The sequence below is a fragment of the Gasterosteus aculeatus genome, chromosome 7 (genome assembly GCF_964276395.1).
Source record: "Gasterosteus aculeatus chromosome 7, fGasAcu3.hap1.1, whole genome shotgun sequence".
NCBI lineage: Eukaryota > Metazoa > Chordata > Actinopteri > Perciformes > Gasterosteidae > Gasterosteus > Gasterosteus aculeatus.
This window is the reverse complement of record NC_135694.1, coordinates 6,356,108-6,382,194: the sequence shown is the minus strand read 5'-3', so window position 1 is coordinate 6,382,194 and position 26,087 is coordinate 6,356,108. Positions and strand designations below refer to the sequence as shown.

The following is a 26,087-nucleotide window of genomic DNA, read 5'->3' as shown; positions in this document are numbered from 1 at the left end:
GTGCATTTTGAATTCAGAAACACTGACGTTGCTAGATTTTGAAGTTAGCAACTACATGAGCTCTTCATATGTTCAAGCTCACTTAATGCTATAACTTAACTAACGATTGCTACAAATGTGTCCTAGCAACTAAGGGACACAATACGCACTTAAATGTAAACAGTGCGGTGAAACCTGAGCCTTGTTTTATTGCTTATCTATTTACAGGTGCTCTTTCTGCCATGCTTTGTCAAAGCTATAATCACATCCAAATACTTTGCTGCAATGTTAATAACCGGTCAATGCAAACTGGAGATGTTCCGAAGTGACTTCGTTGTGGAAGACATTCAGTGTCCCCTCCTTTTTCCCAGTTTGTAATAAGATTCTGGGATATAACAGGTTATGTATTTTGGTCCTATTTAATTAGGGAGTGTAGAAAGAAAACGTAAATCGCTTGTGTGCACTTTGAATGAAAGAACAGCAATTATGTCACGACTAGAGAATTGTGCAGCAGATCGCAAAGTGACCTGAATGTACATCCGGCCGTCCTCTGTGCTTCTGGAATGCGTGGCCTTTCCCATTATATATATTTTTTTTTTCGAGAGCAGCCCAGCGAAGGTCTCAGAAGCGCAAGCTTGTTTAACCCTCAGACATACGCACCATGTACATCAAACGTCCTCTGTGAACCAAACCCTTAGTGTGATCCAAACCCCGGCAGCATCGCAGGCACATCCACCTGCAGCCCCTCGATTGGCTCGTATGTACTGAGGAACGGTGTGGAACAAGATTGCTTGGTGGAGCTGCGGACCACGACTGCGCCGGGAACAGCAGGTCCACTCCAAAAGAACACTGTAATAGTTTTCCAGATAACATTTGTCATGGCGGTTCTGTATGTTGCCCGTCTTTGGTGGCGCAAGACACATTGCGTGGTTTGTTCTGCAGTAAAATATTGACCGCTGGAGCTCTCTGTGTCGTGTGATTTATTGCACTGGCCCCTCATAATGTACGAAACAACTGACCTCGTGACCCCCCCCCCCCCCGAGACTCACTCACTTCGAAACAGTCGGTTTCACGTGACCGCTGGAAAATGGTTTGGAGCAGTGGCGCTTTTGTCAGCCCTCGTTCATCTGACACGGTGTTTAGGTCCAGACCCATTTCTCAACACACGGCCGATTCAGGCAACCGGCCTTACTGAAAGTCCCGTTGAGCCAAGCGCATCATGTCACGGTGTGTTTCTGCATAAACCGGTAGAAACCGGTAAGTATGATGGGGAATTAAGTGTTTCAGTTTTAATCTGTCATTGAAAAGCTCACTTTGCTAGTTAGCTTCTCTACGAGTGAACCAGTTTGACCATGATAATGATATTATGGGTTAATTAAGTCAAGACATCTCTGTTTAACGAATTGTGTACTATTTTGTGTTATATTTCTGCTGTTCCTCTTTAGTGTTTGATGTCCCATCTTTGGTTCAGATTTCATCAAACTGCTTTGTTTTAAATTGAATCTTTCATCTCTTTTTCCACTTTCTCTTTCTACCTGCCCCCTTTCTTTCTTTGATAAGCACACACATCCTTCCTTTTTATCCGTGGTTGTGTTTATCTATAACATCTTTGCGTTTTTCATCTTCCATTTTTCTTTTTCCTCTTCATTTTAGCTACCGTTATTATGATGGATGTGTTATTGTAGAATGGCACTGGTAAGATGCAACGTTTCTCAATAGAGGATGTAGAATAGATTTGGTATTGTGTTTGATGTGTTTTTTCCCTCCTCACCCATTAATAGTGACAGCGGCTGCCACTGCCCTGTGATTCATGGATTACAACATGACTTTTGCACCGTTGTGATTTTCCAGAGCAAACTTGCTCCTGAATGTGGATTATTTAGAACATGATGGACTGTAAAACCAAAAAAAAAGTGTTAAGGAAGGTGTGACTTTTGACTTGCATAGCTGCCTTACAGTACTAATGAGAAACTTCAGTTGAAATGTTCTAAAGAGGGTGATTTCAAAGATACAAAACGTCTATGCCGACATCAAAAAACCTTGCGCTATTGATGTCTTAAACACTGGGGGCGACTAGCATTTTGCGCACACTTTTGGTTGAATAATTGACACCCTGTCGAGTTTGGTCACAGAACCTTTTTTTTCCTCTCAGCAACAGCCTATAAAAAGACTTCATACAGATTTGACCAGGTTGAATTGTCCAATTGCAATCTCATGCATAAATGATCTGTGACATTGCAATGAATGGCAGCTCTGCAAATGAAGTCATTTTGAAGGAAATTGGTGGTAATTTGATAGCCGTCTGAACGGGTTCTCTGCACAAAATTGCTAATTCTTTCAAAATTCTAGTAGACGATTGGCACAATGAAGCTTCTGCTGCAGACCTCAAAGATGGCAGATACGTCTATATATTGTACTGCCGTAGGAAAAAAGGCCTGAAACGCACCGCCTTTGTTGATAAGTGATCTGTTATGCTTTTCGGGTACTCTTATGCAGTCTCTAAAGTTTTGCCCTACGGCTCCTTCCATGCAGCTGTGCAACTCATCCCCTATATTTGTATCTGATAACTCCAGACAAAGATAAGCCATGTGCGTTAGGAGCCGCCGCCTCTTCATATCCTGTCCACTCGGATGCATTACTTATGACCTCATGTGTCTTCGTCGTAAACCATTCGGCGGACAAAGCCGTCACTCGTTAGAGGAGAATATTTTGTTCTCTTTGTGCCCACTGCTTGTGTTTCTGTGTCCATTCCGGGGGCAGTCGTTGTGATGAAGTACCTCTCCAACCAGGTCATTAAGACAGCCCTGGGAAAATTATGTTTAATGGTTGCCCTGGTGAATTCATAAATCATTTATTTTGCCGCACACCTGGCCCATTTATAACCGCTTAAATGTGAAAGTCTGCCAGCGTCCGTGAGGGGAGTTAGATACTTCGGCGAACCGGGATAATTAGGGTTACCACCTGTAGATCACTAACAAATCCCCTCCCAAAATGTATGAACGCCAGGTGTTGACGTTTGGATGTGAATGCTGTGAATTCCTCTTTAATCTCCGCTGCCAAAATAATGTTGTATTGTTTCCCTCCTAATGTCTAAATGTGTACGTTGTATTTATGGTCACACGTTTTTGATTACGTCTCTTTGTGTTTTGTTATGTGATGTGATTTATTTCTGCTTATTTTATTTTATTTGTCTCTCATCATGTCACTCAGCTATCAAGATTATGAACCTGAGATCAAGTAAGACAAAAATGGAAGGGCCATTTTCCCATAATTCCATCTTTCACTTTACTCCTCCACATGAACATTTCCATAGCCGAATCCATCTAGATGCCTCTCTGAATCATGAACGTGATTTACTGCGAAGTGCTAAGTCATGATGAAGGCCACATTAATGTGCACACAGCACTCTTGTCTTAAATATACGAAGCCCACAGATGTGACAAGCAAGATTAGTTTTAAATGGCACCTGCATCTTCACAGTGCAGTCTATAGCTATATTAGCTTTGTAATGTAGATACAGCGCTTATATTTGACAGTTATAAATCATTTTTTCGACATCCAATATGAAAATTCAGGTTGACATAAAAAGCTAGAAGTAGCAGATAAATACTTAAAATATCTGAATTATCCTAATTTAACAGCAGGAAATAAGTTTGGTGATGACAAAGTATAGTTATGGACTTATTGAATTGATTGTCAAATGTAACCATAACAAATGGCATTAACTTGGGAGCCGAAATATCTAGCTGTATCCAACAGCTTCGCAATACTGAATGAATATGATCTGGTTGTGTGCGTTAGTTTTACTTTGAGAAAACGTGTCGCTCAGATTAGAGGCTGCCGAGAGAAAACATAACGGCCTCCTTCAGATGGCTGTGAAAGCACTTAATCCCACTGAAAGGGAAGACTGTCCAGCATGCAGGCTGTCGGACATGACGGACGCGGGCAAGAGCCCGATAGTCGTCTCAACTCCGCCTCTTTACTAAAAGGGTGCAGGTGAAGAGAAAGGGGCACTTTCCCTCAGAGTGTACCCCGCATGAAGATGGAGCCCTTCCTGATCCCATGTACTCATTTAAATAGCCTGCTAATGAAAATGTTCTGTTGCTCTACCATTTATGCAGAACCGCGTTCTCGTATGTACAAATATGCAGTTCAAACCGTCTATGGCATCGCTTGACAGAGTGCAACTAAGCAAAGTGAAAGGATGAAAAAATGAAGAAGCCACCGTCATTTCTCATCAATTTCTCCCCATTTCATGTCATTTGTGTGCCTTTTCTCCCTGTGGATTAGATAATACATTGAACTGATGTTTTCTTTCATATCTAGTTTACTAGTGGTACACATTTCAGTTAAAGTTGTGACTTTCCACCTCCATTTATTGTCACAAAATGTTGCGTTGTGTACAATTGATTATTTTTCTTATCCCTGTGTGCAAACCAGATTTAAAGCACTTTCAGCACAACAACTACGACACCTGTTTTTTTAAGATGGCTGTTTGTCTGTGTTCCAGATCTTGGGTCATTGGAGCGATCGCCTTGCTATGCCTGCTGGGCCTGACCTGGGCCTTTGGCCTGATGTATGTCAACGAGAGCACTGTGGTCATGGCCTACCTGTTTACCATTTTCAACTCCCTGCAAGGAATGTTCATCTTCATCTTCCACTGTGTGCTGCAGAAAAAGGTACGGAGTCATTGACAGGACGTGCCGTGTGAAACCAGGCGATCGTTGGGTCGCGCTTCGGCAATGACGCCAGAGGGGCTTCTCCAAATGCTCCAAAAAGGATGTTGTTACCCCTGGATTTGGTCTGGTGGTTAATAATCATTGACTGTGGCTGTGTCTTTATTCCGTACAGGTGCGTAAGGAGTACGGCAAATGCCTGCGTACCCACTGCTGCAGTGGCAAAAGTGTGGACAGCTCCGTCGGCTCTGGAAAAGGCACCGCCTCCCGTGCTCCGGGACGTTACTCCACTGGGTCGCAGGTGGCAAAACGCAGTCCTACCCTCTCTCTCTACAGTCGTTTTCTTTCGTCTTCAGCATGAAAGGCCAACTCTCATTGGGTTTTAGATGTCGACGGAGCTTTGCCTTCGGAAGTGATAGTAGGGTAACAAGCGGGCCTGTTGAGCTAAAAACAAAAATGGATTACCTAAATGTTTAGCATCGGCGCTGACTGAAGGATCGGCTCGAGCTTTGTGGACTCTCTGCCCAAGTATGTGAATCCTGTCCCCTCGTAAAAGTTGAGCGTTCGTGGATTCTGCCCGCATTGACCTGAAGTGTACGACGAATTGCTATGATACACCGAATTAGAACATATTTGCATATTATAAAGATTGTGGTTTCCTTCCAGTCCACTTACATAAATATTCCTTGGAGTCGAGCGTGCGTTTGCAACCCACCGTACAACCCTGTTTCTGCACACAGATGAAAGCCTTTAATTATACACAGTGCTTTGACAAGATTGCTCGAACCTCAAGCTCAGTGGCTTTATATCAGCAGGACGGGAATGGAGACACTCAGAAAGATGCTTGTTTATTGCTTACTCTGAGGCTTCTAAATGAATGTGTAATCAGCAAAGTACATTGGAACCCGCTGGCTATGAATGGTTCAAGGTTTTTTTTTTTTTCATCCGTCCAAAATATCGAGAAGTAGCAACAGTGTCATTTCCAGCCCATCTGTCTCTTCAGTGCCGGGGGCCAACATGACGTAAAATATGTTAATGAGGTCGTTTGTGTCAGTGTATTTTCCTGTTAGATTATAAGAGTTGTGACCTGGGGCGGACACAGAAGGGCCGTATTGATCATAACACATCTGCGTGGACAGAGAAATTTGAATGTATAACAACATGCTCAACATTTGAATGGCAAATTGAAAATTTCAGGAGGAAAGGGCGCAGTGCCATTTGTTCCAAATTCAGGTAATGGTGATGGCAGTGCAGATGATTTAGTTGAGCTGATTTCTGTTAACTTAAAATTGTCACGGGCCCTGCTGCTGTACTACAGTTTGCTTTTGGTTTACAATAAATTGGTGTCCTTGCAGTGGAGGGATGATACTCTTGTGGAATAGTATTATTAAAAATATCAATCCAAAACCACTTAAAAATGAGCATTAATTATCCTCAATAAGAGGCATTTCTTCGCTAAACATTTCATTTTACAACAAGTTATTTTCACCATCACCGATCCGTGTATCAATATTGAAATCGTGTGCCAAGCCCGTGTGTCGTAGGATGGATTCAGCTTTGTGGTTGAATACCCAGATCCTCAACTTGTGCAACAGCCCAAGGAACCCAAGATAATTAACCAGGATGAGCCCTTTTGGATTGAGCATTTGAAACCTGAGACACTTATTTGGAGAGCTTGACTGATCACTTTATCATTGACTTCATCTATCCCAGTACGAGTGCTCATCTTTAATTGGATGTTTCTTAGCCCATAGCAGACATGTTTAATGGCTTAAGAAATGTATTATTAAAAAGCGTACAGTGTATTTATGTTTCATATTCAACCCTTTAATTGTTCTTGAAAGTAGGTGGATAAAAAAGATCTTCACAAACATACAATGATGTTGTGTATGTGTGGTTGATTTTCATTTTCATAAATGAAGTTACCCTTCGTGTGCAGACCTTGACCCTTTAGCTGTACTTCTGACAAAGATCAGAGTGGATTCTGACGTGTTTGGCATGTTGTTTTGTCCTTGCAGAGCCGCATCCGTCGAATGTGGAACGACACAGTCAGAAAACAGTCAGAGTCTTCTTTCATGACCGGCGACATCAACAGCTCTGCATCCCTGAACAGAGGTATGTGCTTTCACAGCAAATATTTACTTGAATATTTACTTCTTTTCATTTACTTGAATACACTGGCCTTCGCCTTTAGACGTTATTACTAATACAAGATACAGCTTTTCAAATAAGATTGCAGATTTTGTGGTTGCAGTTGCTTTCTATTCATTAGGACACAAAGGGTTTAGATCATGAAAGCCCCTTTTTTTGAAAAGCAAGCTTTCAACGACAAACCTTGAGTTACGGTGAATCATTTCACAAAACGTTTGCACCAGATACTCTAAATTATTAAAATTTCAAAGTAGCAGACCAATTTTCTCTCCAAATGTTAATAATTACCAAACATAAAAGCAAGTTAAATGCAACTACTTAAAAAGCTTGGTGCTTGGTGCAATTGTTAACAACTTTGGGAAAAAGAATGTGACCGTGACGGCGAGGCTGATTGAAAGGATAAAACCTTGATTTGGTCGCCTATTGCTTCAAAATTGTGTTTTATGATGCATTTTATTTTTGAAGTATCAACCAATCATCAAAAGAGTTTACAAAAAAAGATTTTATTCAATCCAAACAAAAAACACAATTGAGTGAATATAATGAAATCAAATTGTTTATGAAAATGCTGGTTCTGGCCATTCAGTACGACTCATGAAATTGCCTCTCGGGAAAAGTGCTGAAATAAAAACGTAAAAAGGAAAAAGCACATTTCCCGAATGTATTTGACAGCAGTGCAGGAAACAAAGTTGACTTCGGAGTCCCTCAGATTACGCAGAAAGTAGATCACAGACTGACACCGAGAAGCAAACACCGCCCTGGCTGGCATCCATCCCCGGCACTCTCACCGCATCTCTGGATGCAGGGCTCCAGTTCCACACTGCTCGCTCTCTAAATCCACTCTGGGCGCCTGCTTGTGTCGACACTAATGCACGGTTACAATGATGGATTAATGTTCAACACAGGGCAGAAGTGTCAGGTTCTCAATAATTAGACACTCAGCTCAGCACCATCCACGGACACAGCCTCAATCCATTGTGGAGAAGCTTGATTGGAGCGGGAGGTGGAGCGGTAGAAAAGTTGAGGAAAAGCATACCTAGACGTTCCACGCAGGCAAAAGGCGGAGTCAGTAATCACAAATGCAATTTCATACCCGTGGCTTCTTACCAGATTGGATTTGATAGAGACAACACTCACCAGAGTGAAGAGTGTGTCCAGCCATCCCAAGTATCACAAGGAACAGATGTAAATCAAATTCCACTTATCCGTGGCTGCTCCAGCGCTGTGATTAAGGTATTATGAGTTGAGCAGCGACTTTTTCCTGCTGATTTGTCCTTTTGATTCCCCCCAAACCCCCCCCCCCCCCCTCCCTCCACCCCTCCACCTCCGGAGAGCGAGCTCGCAGCTGACACTCACGTTGCGTCCCTCTCGAGAGCGTAGTCATGCAATCATCCTGATAGCGTAGCATGTTCAATTTATCCCAGTGTTCGGGGTTATTGCAGCACACAATCAGTGCAATCAGTGACGCTTTGGAAATTGTCCAATTTATCCAACATAGACACAATAAGTGGGGGATCTGTCACTTGGAGAATTCAAAAGGGGCTAGTGTTCATGGAATACACTGTAATTAGGGCATACAGCAACAGCAACAACAAATTACTGGTTAAAAAAAACAAACATTTTAAACATTCCGTTTTCCAGGATCAATAATAATACGGCAAATACTTGCTTAACTCAATATTGATTAATGCTGAGAGATGACCAAAAACAGCAGGGCTTATATTTTCTTTAAATAGCATAAAGAATTGTTTTCCAAATTTGATAATGCGTATTACATTTAAAAGAAAAAACGCCAACTTTTGAGATGATGGTCATTATCAAGTTAAATCCATTTGATTGGTTTGATAGGTTTCGAGCATAATAAAGGGACAATGCACTCTTGTCTATTTTCCTGCTGTGCATATTGGTTGCACACACATGCATCTGCTCCAAACTCTTGAATTTGCTTCCTTCTAAATCATAGCAAAATTGCATGTTGACAAGTAATTTTTCCAGCATACCTGATATTCAGCATAATGCATTCAACCACTTTGAAAATAAATATTTTTTTCTCAACGGCAAAAAAATCCAAAACATCTGGGGTTTTGCACCACTCAAATTTAAGATTGCTTCACTCAAAATCTAATCACAGGGCTCAGACTGTGAGTACTGCTGTGGTCTGATGCTATCTGGTCGGGATTCGGATGTGTCATCTGGGCAAGATCCGAACAACAAGTGTCTCATGAGTGTCTCATGAATAGAAAATGAGCCAATGTTCTTCTTATGTAAGGGCGGAGAGGTTGAAGTAATGACTGTCTTGGCCACAGAGGCCACGTCGCTAGGCCTTTCAACAATATATATATTATATTTTATAAATGCAGCCAGGATAATTCTAAAGTCTAATTCCTCTATGTGTAACATAGAGGCAATAAATGGCTTGTTATTTTGTGATATTCTTATTTAAAGTAAATAAATACAGACGATAATAGCATAATCAGAAGTCCACCCTCAAGCGAATATATCTTGCTCAAACTAATTGAGGTCATGTGGCAGATTTAAAATTCAGAATTCAAAACTATTTTTGAAGCAATGGGTACCTGCTTTTAAAAAGAGGTAGAAAAAGCGGTCAACTGAACTTTTAGTTTGCCAGATTGTTTCTGCATTTTGCAGACAAAACAAAAGAACAGTAGTGACCTGTCTATCCCAATGTGGCTACATCCTAAACCTTACCCCTCTTTATTGTTTGTTTTACACCAAATGGAACCACAATATACAAAAAGCACATCATGCGGTGTTGATCACTTTCCTCATAGACTGACTTGTTTTTGCAACCACAACTTCTGCCCCTACTGGTCATTACCAAGATTGTTAAATTTTTTAAACTACTAATTATTGTAATATCTGTTCAGGAAAGGTCTAGAAATGTCACAGTTTATGTGTTGTGTTGGCCATGTTGAAGTTTCTTTGTGACTTATGTCTCTTAACGTATGCTACCTGAATGTGGAGCACAGAAACACTAATGGCTGGCATTAAAGGTATAAAATGTAGGCACAGAGAGCGAGAGAGTGAGAGTAAATCAGGAGAAAACTAAAGCCCCTGATTGTTTACCAGTTTACGTTCACGTTCTTTCATTTTTCACTCAGGCGCTGTTTGATTTAGGAATGAGAACAGGCGGCACACCCTTGCTTATTGGCTGGGGGTCTATTCCCCACGTGGGGTCCCAATGTTCTGTACTGATGCCCAGAAACGTCCTGAGCGCAGCAGAATTAGAAGAGTAGAGTCAGAGAGCAGATACAGACACGGCTACACCCTTCGGGGGGGTTATACGTGATGTTAGAGGGGAATTACTTTTTAAGAAATGGTTGCGTATGACGCCTTCCAACAATACGACTGACACACTTTTCATTCGGCCCATTAGCCATGTCAGTTCAGCTCTGCCACTTTCATGTAGCAACCCCCCCCCCCCCCTCCATTAATGATCATGTGATCATTTGGGTGTTAATGGCTGTCGTTGCTCAGCTGCATCTGCCCAACTGATATGTGTGTTCTCTCTCTTTCTGTCTGTCCAAATCTCACCCTATCTGCCCACCTGCCCTTCTCTGTCTCAACTTCTCTTCTGTTTTTCTGTCTCGCTCTGTCTCTTTTCTGGCTGCTCCAGGGGCTATGGCTAACCATCTTATACCTAATGCACTCCTACGTCCTCATGGCACTAACAATCCCTATAACACATTGCTTGGGGACTCGGCAGTCTATAACAACCCTCTGGGCATGTACAACACACAAGGTGTGCTGGCTTCTTTTCATTCTTTAACGTTGTGGTTAGGGCAGTGTTTTTTTTTGTTGTTTTTTTTCCTGTTTGCTCCTGGAGAAACTCTGCGGTTTCACATCCTTGTTCATGCCCGGGAACAGACTGCAACTTTATGATTGGCGAGCTCTAAGTGACAGACTTGCACTGAGCTGAAATGCCAGTGTCTACCCCTGGGTGATTTTACTGGGCTTTAATACAAAATGAAAAACAAAAAAACAAACACTGCTCTACGTTTTGTGTGTTGGCATTGAAACAACTACGGCTTGTGTTGCAAAACAGTTTTGTCCTGCTGAGGGGTCTTTCATTGGGGGTCTATCTTGACTTCTGGTCTGGCCAGGCCACTAAGTTACAAAGTACACACCCCGGCATTTGAACATAGACATTGCACAAATGCGTGCCTGTTGGTAGCAGGATACATCCACAGGCATTTATTTTAAATGTGCTCTAGCGTTGTTAGTGAAGCTTGTGTGCCATGTCTTTAGTCTCTGTTTGGCGCTTCTTTTTTTAGCATAAACTGTGCTTGGATCGCTTAACTATGTTCCATTGAATATAATAGTCTGAAGATTAGAAATGAGGAATATCATTAAGCCATGAATTGCTGTTTACCAACTCCTTCAAAGAATAAATTTCCCTTCCATTTTGAAGTTCTAATTTAAAAATGTCTTAATTCATATATTCAAAATATGGGTTATTAAATCTATTGAAATTTGATCCCCCCTACATTTTATTTTGTCGGGGAGGCGAGGTGGTAGGGTTAATAGGTCAATATATTGGTCCTTAAATATAATACCAATCTTAATGTTAGCTTGAGCATTAGAAACCATCTCTGTTCAGCCAAGAATAAATCTATTTGATACCAGTCTATTGAAATACTTTTTTCTATGTGCAGAACTGTTATTTATTTTAATTAAACTTCAAGCAGTCAGTATGAAATCACTGTAAATTTGTGAGTTAGTACTGAGATAAAAACTCACACAGCTTTGATCGGGGCATAATTTATGTATTCAATACAAGTGCTGCATCGGAGCTGGTGACAGTGGGCTATAATTCACCTACATTGCCTTAGATGTTAAAGAGATAGGTGGAAGGATAAAAATGCAAATACTGTACATTCCTTTAACTGGTGCATTTGTCATTCCACCAGCGTTCCTATTTTGCGCCCGACGAATTCCGCAAAAAGTCTTTGCAAGGCATCTCTGCTTTTATATATTTTCTTCTCGGATATGTCCATGATTTTTTCTGTGGGTATAAAATATTTGTTATTATTATATGTACAAATATAAAGCGATAGCATTCCGACTGCATTTTCTTGATGCGTCATCAGCATACTGTATGTGCACATTTCTCTTCTACCTGTCACTGTGCTTATTGTGTTTTCTTTTCTTCTTTCCTTCCCCTCATGCTGTCCCAAAAAGAGCCCTACAGAGAGACAAGTATGGGAGTCAAACTAAACATTGCTTATCAAATGTAATTGACTTTGGCTTTACTTTCTTTTCACTCGATACTGACAAAGGGGTAATGAAAACAAAATGTCATTCCCTTTGGAAGTAACAGCATTATTATATGACAAAGGGCCGCACCAATTCGAATAGACCTGTAAAAATCAGTTAAAATCACATCCTTGACTTCACTGCTTATTGTACTTTGCAATTCTCGATGTAAAAAAAGACTTCAGGAATTTGCTGCTTCTTACAGTCAAATATCCATTGGCCCGATTGAGTTAATCCAAATACATTCACCATTTAGACTCACCTTAACATTTAATAAGGCCCATCCAAATAAAATAAGTTGTATTCGTATCAGTGCCCATGTCCATGCATTTATTGTGTTTATATTGTACCATTATAGTGGCGAGAGTATAAGTCGTACAAAGTAATTGCCATGGCACTGAAATACAGACATTTTAGAAAAGATTTTAGAGTATTCATTCCCTGTGCAGAGAAGGTTCAATCGTCAAACAGTGCAATGCCGTCTGAAGAAGGAACCAAGGGTGCAGGATGTTTACAGCTTATGAAGAGCAGAACGAGAATGAGTTATTACAAAGACATCCGGACAAAAGTTTTCTATCTGACTATTCTGTTCTTAACTATTAAATGGTTAACGATAGAACGGTCAGCTATCTGCATCCGCATTCAGCCCCTTCCTGTTGTTTAAGGTGAGCAGAGATGCCATCTATGGTCATTTATCTCACTGCACAACCAATGTGCAAAACACTGAGCGGTCCGACAATAAAAGCTGGTAAATAAGTCCCACTAGTAATATACCATCACACTATTCACTTTGATCAAGCCCACATATGTTTTGAAGGTCTCTGAAATGAGTCTTCAGGTCATTAAATTGCTGGGCTTGACACTTGTAACAAGCTGGATGGCCTTGTATGATATAGCTTGAATTAAATCACACCATCACACCCTCTGCTGATGGCAAAGACTTGGTCAAACTGATAAAATGTAAAAACCGAGAGAACATAAGGTTTCATTACTTTCAGTGTGGGTTGTTATGTTTTATTAATTCATGTCTCAAGAGAGAGAGAGAGAGAGAGAGAGAGAGAGCACTAATTGTCTTTACACGGGCAAAGCAGACATGAAGTCTATTTTTATTGTTGATATGCTCAAATGGGACAATATGGCAGGGGGCCAAATTTACAGCTGTTGCTCTGGTTTGTGTTCAAGTGTTGCATGCTTGGCCATGTTTTTGGTCTTTGTTTGCTTGATGCTTTGTGTTTGTGTGTGTGTGTCTGTGTGCTGTGCCTGTGCTTTGTGTTGTTGCGTGTCACGCATATTTCAGTGTTTTCACCACCGCCATCAAATATTGAAAACTTTAATTGTGTCTTAGAAAATGTTGTTTATTTTTACAAGGTAAGTGTGTATGACGTTCATATTTACAGGATAACGTTTTTTATTGTGCTTCATGTCCTAATTCCTGAAATTAATTTGTGTTGGTGAAAGTGGCATTTAGCTGTTGCAATTACATCGCATCAGCTTTTTCTCATTCGGCCACTCTACCCCTCCCCCCCAACCCAACCCATGTTTGTCATTCCAGAGGGAATCCTGAACAATGCCCGGGATACAAGTGTCATGGATACTCTACCACTGAATGGTAACCATGGCAACAGCTACAGCATCGCCAGCGCCGAGTACATGAGTGACTGCGTCCAGATAATTGATCGGGGTTACAACCACAAGGAGACCACCCTGGAAAAGAAGATCCTCAAAGAGCTCACCTCCAATTACATCCCCTCCTACCTCAACAATTCCCACGAGCGCGCAACTGAGCAGAACCGGAACCTAATGAACAAGCTGGTCAATAACGTCAGCAACGGGGGCAAGGACAGCGGCTACGGCATGGGCATGGGCATGGGGATGGGGATGAACGTGGCGCTGAGCCTTGACGAGCACTCCACCTTCGGTCCGCACCACGACGAAGGCCTGGGCCTGGACCTGATCCGTGAGGAGTCCAACGCCCCGCTGTTGCCTCAAAGACCCCTACCATCCCTGCAGGCGGTGGACACCCTGAACAATCACCTCCACCAGTCTGCGCCGCCGCCCCTCCCTCTGCCCCACCACCCCTTCTCGTCCACCGCCACTTCCTCGTCTCGCAGGAGGATCCCCCAGGAGAACAGCGAGAGCTTCTTTCCCCTACTCACCAACGAGCACACCGACGACGAGGGCTCATCGCCCGGCCACAACCACCAGAGGGACTCCCTCTACACCAGCATGCCCATGCTGCCCGGCCTGCCTGAGCCGTCCGTGGAACCCGCCGACGGCGGGGACGCCAAGAGCCCCGAGGCCAGTTCGGACGACGTTTACTACAAGAGCATGCCCAACTTGGGCTCACGCAACCACCTCCATCAGCTGCACTCCTATTACCACTTAGGGCGGGGCAGCAGCGATGGCTTCATCGTGCCCCCCAACAAAGAGGATCTATCTCCAGAAGAAGCCCAGCCGGAGCCCTCGCACCTGGTCACCAGCCTATAGGCCCGACGCCACCGCCGCTCCTCCAGTGTCCCTCCTATTACCAGAGTCCTCTTCACCGTGTCCCCTCGTTCCTTCAGTCGTTGGCAGTGGTAGCCTTTCTTTTTATTCTGTGCCCCCGAAGACAGAAGCAGAGCAAAGGACTCGGAATCGCTTTTGCCGACCACAAGCGGGGTATTCTCGCTGTATTTGTCTGGGGGCCTAATATGTGACTATTCGGTTAAACATTGCAGGAATCTGTTGATGTTGTGTTCCTCTTCTCCAACCCTGTGTGGTTTGGTGTGTTTTGTCTCGGTGTGAAAAGAGACAATTACTCACACAGGATTTTTAGTCTGAGAGTCAAAATGAACTGCAAAGCCCGCCCAACTACACAAGTCGAAACTATAGACTTCTGCAGAGTAAATGGGAAATTTAAAAAAAGGACTATTTTATTATACTTCTGTATCTATATTGCTTTTTTGAAAGATTTTCTTCCTCTTTGGTGAGTTGCAGCACATTTTGTTTGCTGAAGTGTCCCTTCGATGAAAACATGACACAGAAAAAAAGAACACAAAACACACACTTTGAACAATTACCACGAAGGAATTATTGATCGTATGCTTTCAGGCATAGCTGTTGTTTTTCTTTCATTTTACTGTAATAACAGTTGTCAAAAGAGGGAGAAAAAAACTAATAAGATAATTATGAGATATTTCTATGTAATTGTACAGATAACTAGCATTGCACACAGTAGTATGCTCTTTTTTGTTCCGGGCAAACCCTTTGTCTGTGTAAATGTAGTGGTTAGGAGCAATTTCGTTCTGTTGTGCTGGCCTTTCTGGTTTTCTGGTACCAGTCTGTTTATTGTTTTTGTTTTCCTCTTTTATCACTTTCCAAGAATTGAACATCTAAATAGAAGCAAGATAACACAAAAAATACCGCAACAAAACATGTACCGTGCTGGCATTTCTGTGCTACATATTTGTCTTTGTTTTCGGGTCTACTTTCTGTTTCATTTGGATTTCTTCCCCCTTTTTGTACTGTGAGGATAGCAGAGTTCTGATTCCCAGATCGTCGAGGACACAGAACAAGTCCAGGTCAATCATGAGGTGTCCCTCAGAAAGGTTCGTAGTGCAGTCTGCATCTTCACTGGCATTCGCTTGTGCTTCGAGAGAAAGAGCGAGAACAAATTGGACATTAATGAGCACTAGGCACTTGTACAAAACAGAAAGATGTTTGTTTTACTTATTAAAGAAAGAGCTTTTGGAGTGAGAAAAACTGGAAGTGTTTTTTGTTTTTCTTCCTCAAGGAGAAAATATATTTATTTTGTCTGTTTACTAAACAGTAATCAAATGCAGGATGGAGTCAAGTTTAGTGGCACAGATAAGTTGTTATTCTTGGAAATGGTTATGGCTTCTTATTTATTCCTTATGTATAACGGTTTCCAAGTTGAATGGCCGCATAACTAATATTTGTTGTAACAGTGGAACTTGTTTACCAACAAATAAATAACTGACAAAGATTCATCACTTAGCTACAACAAAAGTTTTGTCTGGGTCTTGGAACTCTTTTATATGGACACCAGCGAAGGACCTCCAAATGATGTAACGATAAATTCATTTTTTTATTATCAGTTAATATCCCTCATTAGCCCTCTGTCCATTTTAGTGCCAAATAAACGTTGGCCCAGAAACAGTGGATGTGCTCTGTATATGCTCTGGTCTGCTTTACAATAGAAGCAGTGATTTCATAAACTGTAATAAATATTTCAATATCATCGCTGGTGTAACCAATTAATTCTTTTCAGATACTGTATCATTAACGTGAGTTTGACTCTGCGGGAGATATGTAATTCAGACGGAGCGTTCATCCTGTGAGAGGACAGGAAGAGGGGTGAGAATCGCCTACCTTCTAAGCGAGATACTAAATTGTATTGTACTTTTTAACGTTGCGGCAACCGCTCTCATCAGCAAACTGTTTGCGACCAGCTCAGCACCGAATGACCCACCAACAAAGTGAGAATCATGTACGAGATATGTACATATATACATAAAGCAGCATCACATTATGCACATACAGATTACCCGTATTCTTACCACTGGATCAATGTTACACTTTGTAATGAATGGTCACAAGCTTTCTGTACTTTTCCCTCATCATGTTCGCCTGTTGCAACTTATTGCAGGGAGAAATGAAGAATTCAGGCTATTTTCCCCAGAGCTTGTCCTGTGATTGATGCCTGAGTCATTGTGAAACGTTACCAGGGATGTTTGGCTCCTCTTATTACAGCTTGGGTCCTCCATCGGGCCATGTACTTAAAGGGATAGTTCATCCCCAAATCCCACTTACAAAATGCACTTACCTTTGCACTGCTGTAGATAGTGTTTTGGTTGTGAGATATCAGCTATAGAGATGTTTGCCTTACCTTCATTATAATGGGCCTACATGGTAACAAGCTTGTTAAAAATAAAAAATAAACTGCCGATAAGGGCTATTTTGAGTAATGATATCTGGAGAGAGACAGATATTTACAAATGGGTTTTTGCTTCGGCGCGCTAGGAACTACACCCCCACCGCTAATACAGCACCCCTGGGTCAGAGAGAAGGCAAACAGCTCAATGGCCAATCTCTAAATGACTAACTTACACTGAACCAATCTCCAATTGATAAACAGCCCCACATGTTTGGGATGAACTGTCCCTTTGAGCATGAATCACTTAGAGATTCGACTTCGGTGGACAGTAAGAGCTTGCTTTGCCACCACTGCATCATTTTGAATGGCATTTACAAACTGGGGCGAGTTCATGAAATGTGCTGAAGATGCCAGTCTGGCTCCTTATCCACTTTATTAATAAGTTGGAACACAAGCTCATAAGCTGCCCCGACGCTGGCTGGAAACATGCTTGCACGGCACAAAATGGCACTGCGAATAAGCGGCACTGCAGGTCACTTCCCATTGGCTTTGCAGACTTATAAAGGCGCACAGATGTTTACTGGCACATAACAGATTGCAGCCAGTTTATGATATTGAATTCAAGCAGCGTTTTCAATTACCGCTGATTACTCAAGTGCAAACGGTTTCAAACTAGCACAAGTGTACATTCACTTTAAACTGGCTCGGCCATCAGACTTTTGACTAAAAACCTTCATCGCTTAAAGTTTTCTGCTTCGCATCCTAACCACAAAGTAAGTGATGACATGTGCTTGTATGCTGTTTTTGGCTGTCAAGGGGTTCTGGTTGATGAATCAACCTTTATTGTTGGAACTCTGTGTTTAACGCTGTGTCCTTTTTCAGAGTTTATTTTGAGGCAAATATTTCCAAAACGTACGTTTCTATTAAAAACTTTCATAGAGAATAGAGCTAATGCCTACGATAGAAAGAAGCCCCTCAGGAAGCTGTGTGGCAAGCGGCTTTATTACCCAATCCCCACCTACTTATTCCATCTCCTTCATTACTGATTCATTTGATTTGATCTTATTACTGAAAATCAAAGTCTTCCGGTGCTTTTATTTGAAAAATCTATATAATCTGATATTTTTCCAATTGCACCTACCATTCAGAATCACACAATAAGTTTTTGATGAACGTCTTGGGTACCTTCACTTGCTGTCATTGAAAAGAAATCTAATTGCACAAACGTCTGTTGAACAGTGCAGCACAGGAGGATGGATGTTCACTGGATGTGCTGATAAGGACAAGTGTCCTTCTGGCTCTGGTAGAGACGCTGTGTTGGACAAATGTTGTCTGCCATGGATTTGCGTGTTTGTAAGACACTACATACAGGAGCCCCCATGATGCTGTTTAAGAACGTGAGTCTTGCGAGTAGACAAGTGGCCAGAGAAAGGTGCATGCCGTGTGTGTACAACAGTATATGAGGATCTCAGATTGTGACCCAAAAGAAGAATGTACGTTTTTCATATCACCCGCGAGGGAAAAATCAATGGCCGAATGCCTCGCAGAACTCCAAAATCAAAGGTGAATCAATGACATCTCCAGCTGTGTATTGGGACAACTTGACAGCCTTGGCACATGAAAGAAAATTCCTCTTTGGCTTTATTCTCCAAGATAACATTGATTTAAAATAGAATGCAGGATTTGGTCAATGTTTGCCACTTTGGGGCCCAAAGGGTTCAAGACTTTGGAATGTGGTTCTCCTTGAGATATTAAAGCTTGTTCTGCCCTGCAATAAGAACGGAAGGTTACTCAACTTGGAGAAACTTTAAGCCAGGGGTCTCAAACCCGCGGCCCGCGGGCCAACTGAGGCCCTCGGGACGATATTTTGTAGCCCCCACCTTAATATGAGAGTTTAATGTTAGTGCGGCCCACGGCCTCCAGCCCCCTTCCCGTCAACCATATCGTTCGCCGGTCGGGCCGTCAGCGCCAACCCCCCCGTCGGCCGTAATGGTCTAATGTTAGATCCACAGATCTTGTCATTTCTTTACTTAGGGTGATTAGACACTGATTAGGCATTGCATTATACATTATTAAGCATAGCTCCACCCACTTAAACCTGAGCAGAGGTCAAACCAGCCTCACTAAATTAAATGACATATGTGGATATCTGTGTCTTCAAACACGCTTAGCTTCATTCTTCACGTTCTAGGAAAAGCTTTTAGTTGACTAAATGTGAACTAATGTTTTACTGTACACTAGGCTGGGAAGTTTTTTTTTCCAAGAAAATTGGGTTGTCAAACCAAACACAAAGTAAACAATGATAAATATAACACTTGGTAAACTATAGCGTACTGTTAGATAGAGGAATAATAATGCCGCAATAAATGTAACCGTAGTCCCTCGGAAGTAAGAAAGTTGCATTGTGGGTCGTTTGTAGCATAACTTTAAAGGCCTGCTTTCAACACGTCAAACAGCTGACACGTTATTGGACGCGGTCAGCTGCGGAGGAAATAACCGACCTTGGAAGTTAAGGACCACACGTTTAAACACCGTGTCCCGTGTGAAGGTGTGCAGCTGAAAGGTGTATCTAACGGACGGACGGACGGACGGGGGGGGGGGTTGTTGAAATCGTGGCTGAAGGGGAGAAGTAGGCTACAGTATCGGCGGGTTTGATGTGCGACGCCAAAACACCACGCAGGACTTCAAGCGTCTCCCAAGAAAATAAAGAAAAAACCCTACCTGGACAAGACGCCGCAAAGGTGAGCTGTAATAGTCCTACAACATTGGCTACAACGTAATTACACGGTAACGTTAACAGTTAAAAAAAAGAAGGTTTTATTAGAGAAGGCGTTAAAGACGACTTTCTAATTTGGTTACAAGAAGAGTCGGTAAAATTCCCAGCTGCAACGAATAACTGGTAATTAAGGTTAATTAGATGCTCATCTTGGGTACCAGAAGGGGAGGAGCCTAACGTTATTAATAACCACAGCACACATTGTACTTTTATTGGAGTTTGTCAAGGCACAGGTCTTCCATCTCTTTTTTTTCAGTATTGACTGAAATTCACATTTGCATGCATGGTTTATTTCCCTTACTTATTGGAAACAGAAATGCTTCTACATTATGCAGTGCAAATGTCGTGTTTACAACAGGGCCAACATCATAATGCACGATTTACTGTTGTGAGAAGGAGGCACAGCGGTAACAATCCAAATCTAACTGAAACCTTCTGGGGCTGCAACCACAATCATTTTCAATGTTTGTTTTTCATTGATAATTTGGTCTGTAAAATGAGAGAAATAGTGCAATTTGCTCATCCCGGCTTTCTAGAAGTTAAGCTGTGTTGTGTTTTCCAAACCAGAAGCCGAAAACCAATTTAGTTCCCCGCAATATACTATTAAAGGACGATGGAAAAATATGCACGTTTCAGACGCTAGAATAAGTAAATCATGGGACTTTTTTTTGTTGCTTAGTGCTATCAACTAATTAATAAATTGACAAAATATTAACAGGAGCTGACAAATACTGCTTAGTTTCTTGTTTTTCTAGCTACTCACAGAAACATTTGTTCTGTTTCTTGTCGCTTGTTCACATAAATCATCCAAACGACATTCTTATACGTTCCTTTTTTACGCCCCTCGTGTGTTGGTTGCTCTGTCTCTGAATCACACTCGCCAAGCGCCCCCCCCTCGTCACTTCTGCTCCCTCATAAACACGCCGCATCTCGTCCTAACACAGCCCATGTTTTATGGCGGCGGGGAGAAGCAGCAGAACCCCCGGACCCCCCTTAGTGCCTGACAGTATCACAGCACTTACTCACCTGGGAGATGCAAACGGGCCCCTTGTGCCACAGGCAAACAGGTTACGTGACATTCACAAGCATCCTTGGTGACTTCATTTAGAGCATAATTTTCCGTGCACAGGCCACAGGAGGAGGAGAAGGGGAACCTGGGAAAGTGGTAATGGCCGTCCAGGGAATTTGTGAGTTTGCTACTGTACACATACGCACGGAGAGACTGCAGCAGCGCGACGTAGTTCACCTGTTACTTCATTTTAGGGACGGTGTCAGCGGCCTGGAAGATGCTGAGTCCTCTTCGCTGTGGATACAGTCGGTCTGGACAGACAATGATGCATTGCGAACGCGTTAGATCGCTACAACCAAATCTAAAACATTTCTCATATTTAGTTTTTCTATAAAATGAGATATTACAGGGCACATTCATTTTAGTGACAAAGGCAATTACTTTACATTGTGCCTGTAAATAGAGTTGTGACATTAGCTGATTAATCGATTGGTCTGCTGATGGAAAACTAAGTGTTGTCACAAAAAAAATTGATACATTTCAATCATGAATAATTTTAAATGATGTCAATAGTCATTTACAGCTGGATCGACACACGCTCTTCTCTCCGACGACATTTGATCAATATCAATACAACATTTAAACCCTTCAATGTTGTTTCCTTTTCCTTTGAATATTTCCCTCCGTTTTGTGAAATGGTATATATTATTGATATTTATCAATTCACCATGTAAAAGTTAGAAAAGCTTCTCAGCGCTACTAATAACTGTTATGAAACACAAGTATTCCCAAATGATCTTTAGTTTTTCTTTGACTTTGGACGGCTGGTCAAATAAAACAATACTTTGAATCAACTATATACTGATAATACTCTGCCGCCCCACTTTTAATAATAATAATAACAAAAGAAAAGGCCCATATGTTCCACAGTCTGCATTGTGCGTGTGTATCAGTATTTACCAAGGCTTGTTGCAGAAGCACACAAAGATCATATCTGGTGGGTCAGCGATACAAATGCTGCCGCAAGGTTATGACAACCATAATGACACTGTAATTATGCTCTCGCAAACCTCTAGATGAATGATAAAATTGCAGCGATAAAGGTAAAATAGTTGTGTGTCAGTGCCAGGTGGCTCGCGGCGCTGATGTCTGGCTCGCTGTCAAGGTGGACAGCGGATGAGCCGGTATTCCGACAAGCCAATAGATTCCATACCGCTGCCCCCGTCCATCCCACATCTACGGCCAATCAACAAAGATAATCTTTTGAATTAAGAGAAAAAATCCAGGGTGAACACTTTGACGAGATAAGTACCCTTTGTCAGTGCAAGCAATGGTATTTTAATTAAATATATGAACACATGGTCCTGCCCCAGATGCTCAAGTCTAAACAAAGATAGCATCATCTAATCAAAGCCGGGCCTGGAGTGTTTCAAGGGCAGAATTATTTTCTATTAGGGCCTCTCTCTTTGGGGATTGAGCCAATTTTCTTTTATTATGATAGAATCAGCATATTGAAGATTGACTCTGGCGATAGTGTCACGGCGAGGTAGCTGCGCTACCAGTAGCATCTTAAAACCTTCAAACATACAGACTGTCTTTTATGTATTTTTTTTTTTTTTTCCTTCACACGGCCAAACTACATTGGTTATATTTTTGGTTTGGATGTGAAAGATGAAAGTGTACAGTTTCTTGATGTGAGTTCACAAGATCATGTGTGTGGTTCTAATGAGCTCACTGATCCATTAATCTCTTGGCCTTGCTTGATTATAATCAGTGTTCCTTCAGAAATATGCTACCGAGACCAGAGACTTGGCTTTCTGTTGCGGGAGGCCAGAGTTTACACAGGCAACGGAGGAGCCAAACTAAGCCAACAAATAGCTACAAATATATATTCCTCTGGATTTCTGTCGAAACTGTTGATTGGCCTCTGCTGTGAAATCCTAAAGGGATGCTTCCACTAATGTGCACACATCTGCCTTCATCACAGGGGCCCGATATGGCTGGATGCTAATACCAACACGGGTTATAGCATGGATGCTGGCAAGTAGCTGTACACGGTTAGATGTAAAGGATGAAGTTGTAATAGTTGATGTAGTTGATGAAGATGCCATGTTTTCAAATTGTGTCGCTGAGCAGCAGAGTCTGGATTCGTTGGAGAGGCAGAGATGTTCTGTGAATTGCAGGCTTAAGTTTCATCAAACCTTCTTCTTCAGAAACTTTGAATGAGCTGATGTCAAACCAGGTGATTTTTAATTTTCCATGTAGGAATATTATTCTTCATATGCGCTGCAACATATTCTGCTGTTCAGGGTGTCGTTATATCCGACTTGAATTGCATTTTATTACACAGTGCAAGCAGACTCGGCCAACTCTGCAATTTCCTGCTTTACATTAGAAGGCAGTTTCCTAGACGGTTTCTTAGAGAGGATTTGTGCAATGATTAACTTGTTTGATTTCAGGCTCTGAACAACACATTCACATCCCTAAGTGCCAGGCTCTACTTGTAAATTCTTAATTTGATACATTTCAATCAATTTCTCCCTGAAACACCGTGGAGAGTTAAATTCCAAGCAGGTTTGTTTAGTGTGAGTTACAAATATAAAGAAGTACCATGTAAAGACGGAACAATATTCAGGCAAAGTACAATTTTCATTCATTCGTTCATGGAAGTACCATATTTTAGGAAAAGGAGTTTGTATATAATTTGTTTGTAATAGGATCATGCGCCGTACTGAGTGCTGCACATGCTACGCACGCACACACGGACCTACTTGAAATATCAGGCATAAAGGTGGAAGGAAATGTTCAGTAGCACTTTGCAAAGTTTTGAACGCACGCTCCACCAAAATGGCTTTAATCTGCAGCCTTATTGAGGTAAATTATATTTCAAAAAGATACCTTTTTTGTGATCGTATCCCTTTGTGTGACTTTCTACATTATTTCCCGTGTTTCACTTTGGTCTGTGCTCTCAGCCACTTACGTTAAGGTAACAAAAAACTAGCATTTTTAAGGCTTTGTGAGTTTTGATGACGGAGCTTGTTCTATATTGTGTATGTGCTGGGCTTGTTCAATTGCCAATGTTCCCAATATATACGGCCTAGCTGTTATGGCTTTGTATGTGGACTCTGCAGTTAATAATTGCAGTGACAGTGTCACACTATAAGAGGAGTAGTAGACGTAAAAGGTGATCTCGTTGATTGTAAATAATACATAACCTGTCTAATAATTACAATTGCATACCTTAGAGTGGTGCAAAAGTCCTATAATTAATTAAGTCAGTCTAATTTTCACTTCCTGCTTGGGCTTCTCAAAGTCAATGTTTTTCTTTCTGTTTTTGAGTTTCACACACTCTTTAAGTTAAGATTATAGAATATGAAATGCGTCATTAGGATTTCTGAAGCTTTTCCGTGTGACAAAAAGTCATCCTGCCAGCTCATCCTTCTTCACAGCCTCGCAATGTTTACTCTCCCCTTCATCAAAACACTTGCTCGTGTTCCACGGACACATTATGACTTATTGAGGAAGGGGCAGCGTGTGTTTGTATTCGCTCTCATTTAATATTCTCTTTGGCGATAGCTGGGAAGATTCCCCATAATCTGATACAAATAAATGCACCTCTTCAGCCTTAGAGAGCCCACGGATAAGGTGATGATGCTGCAACTCATTTAGAATCTGCTCCACTGTACGGAGGCTACGTGATGCTAGACTGCTGCGGAGTATCACGTGTGGCACCCTTTCAAAAATGTATCCAGATCTTGAAAGAATGAGATAAAGATAATAATGAGCCGTAAGCGGCGCTCAATGGGTTTGTCTATGAAGACAATGTGCCGATGCGTTGCCTTCTCCTTCTTCTTTGATTTGGTAGGTCTGTACAGCCCCGTCCCTGTGATGCCTTGTCATGGTGTGTTTTTAACCAAGTAAACTCTAATTGAGATATTGAGTCATTGTTGTTTCAATTATTTGTGTTTCTCTCACCTTCAAGGCAGCCATTGATTTCCATTAGTTTTTGTAACCTACGGAGAACTCGGGTCTTGAAACTTGCTTGAGTTCAGGGACCCATTACAGCGTTTTTATTGTTATAAAAATTGTTTTACAGTTCATCAGTAATGTATCACTGTGTTTTTTTTCTTCGTGTTGAACTGCAATACCCTTTAACAACAATGTAACTTTGATGAAAACAAGACAGTGATCATAGGTTAGAATTATTATCTAGTATTTTGGGATTTTGGGAACCGTAAATAAAAGGACAAAATAAATTATGCATGTGCTTTTCACAAAAAGGACGCGTCCCACGTTCTACTTACAGGTTGAAAGGACATCCACCATCGGGCTGATTCGTATCCATCCGTCCCTTTTGAAAATAACAACATTTACAGACATTCAGGGCCTCATGTAGGCTACTAACGCTTTTGCACCCACTGCACCCATTTTTTGTTTCGCAATGATTTGGCGCTGATAACGTTACGTTTGCAAATGTACGTACATGTGGCCCAGAGTCTCTGAACAAAATTGGAGTCAGTTCGATAAAGACATTCTGCTGTGGGACAACAGGCAGCAATCTGTTTATCTAAAATCAGTGGGACTCTTCTTTTGTATCAAAATGTCATGGGACCTGGGGTCAATAACTTACAATTAATGACTGAGCGAGAAGTTACTGTTTGCTTTAATGAAGCACTAGAACGATTTATCTTGATGGATTGACCTTAGGAAATTCATTTAAGAATATTCCCGAATCAATAAAACACTAGTTTCAGTTGTGTGTATGCGTGACCATGTGTGTGATGAACGGCAACGTGCTTTCAAGCGTCTTTTGTCCATTTTCCTCTGTTTGATAAGTTGCAATATATGACCTTTGTTTTTTGGGGCCCTGAATACTTTTGAAGTATCGCATTTGATCGGCATTGCACAAACCGATTGCTCTGCAGTAGTCAGCGCCTGCCGCTGCAATCACCTTCTTTGAGAAGAAGTGGTCCAATGGGACTAACCGCATTGTTGGGGGTTGAGATTCCTGGCCTTTAGTCATTTGATATTTGTGTCATCACTCGTTCAGCTCTGACCAGCACCTGTCAAAACAAAATGGCCCCGGGCTGTTTTGAAGAGAATACCGATAAAAGTGATTCCCGGCAAATAAACTTTGTTCTGCTATGGGTAAAATAAGAGATCCCTTTGCAGATGGATATTTGTAAGGTGGCCCTTGGGTGACCTTGTGAGATCTAAATTCTAGATACATAATCGAGAAGACTATTAAAGCTTTGCACAGGAAATTGAACTGTCGCACAGATGGTGGCGGAGGAAAGGGCCGTTTGTAATATAGTTGCTTTTCATGCTGGGGGTCTGCAAATG

General features: G+C 41.7%; 2 protein-coding genes across 18 annotated transcripts in view; both read left to right on the top strand.

Moving 5' to 3' along the window:
- Window positions 1-16,323, top strand: part of LOC120822056 (adhesion G protein-coupled receptor L3) — a 189,397-nt gene extending 173,074 nt beyond the window's left edge. For 3 of the 17 annotated variants that reach the window (XM_078106244.1, XM_078106247.1, XM_078106243.1), the window contains 8 exons: window positions 1,633-1,674; window positions 3,190-3,216; window positions 4,490-4,658; window positions 4,831-4,956; window positions 6,674-6,770; window positions 10,444-10,569; window positions 12,009-12,026; window positions 13,636-16,323. In XM_078106244.1, coding sequence (XP_077962370.1) covers window positions 1,633-1,674; window positions 3,190-3,216; window positions 4,490-4,658; window positions 4,831-4,956; window positions 6,674-6,770; window positions 10,444-10,569; window positions 12,009-12,026; window positions 13,636-14,570 — 1,540 coding nt within the window. In that variant the 3' untranslated portion in view covers window positions 14,571-16,323. Of the gene's footprint in view, window positions 1-1,632; window positions 1,675-3,189; window positions 3,217-4,489; window positions 4,659-4,830; window positions 4,957-6,673; window positions 6,771-10,443; window positions 10,570-12,008; window positions 12,061-13,635 lie in introns of all 17 variants that reach the window. The other 14 variants (XM_078106250.1, XM_078106249.1, XM_078106255.1 and 11 more) reach the window with 12 other exon arrangements.
- Window positions 16,324-19,562: 3,239 nt separating this feature from the next.
- The window catches only part of LOC120822748 (phospholipid-transporting ATPase ABCA1), a 134,307-nt gene continuing 127,782 nt past the window's right edge, over window positions 19,563-26,087 (top strand). Inside the window, exon 1 of the mRNA XM_078106242.1 lies at window positions 19,563-19,700. The gene's annotated coding sequence lies outside the window, so the exon portion shown is untranslated. The remainder of the gene's footprint in view (window positions 19,701-26,087) is intronic.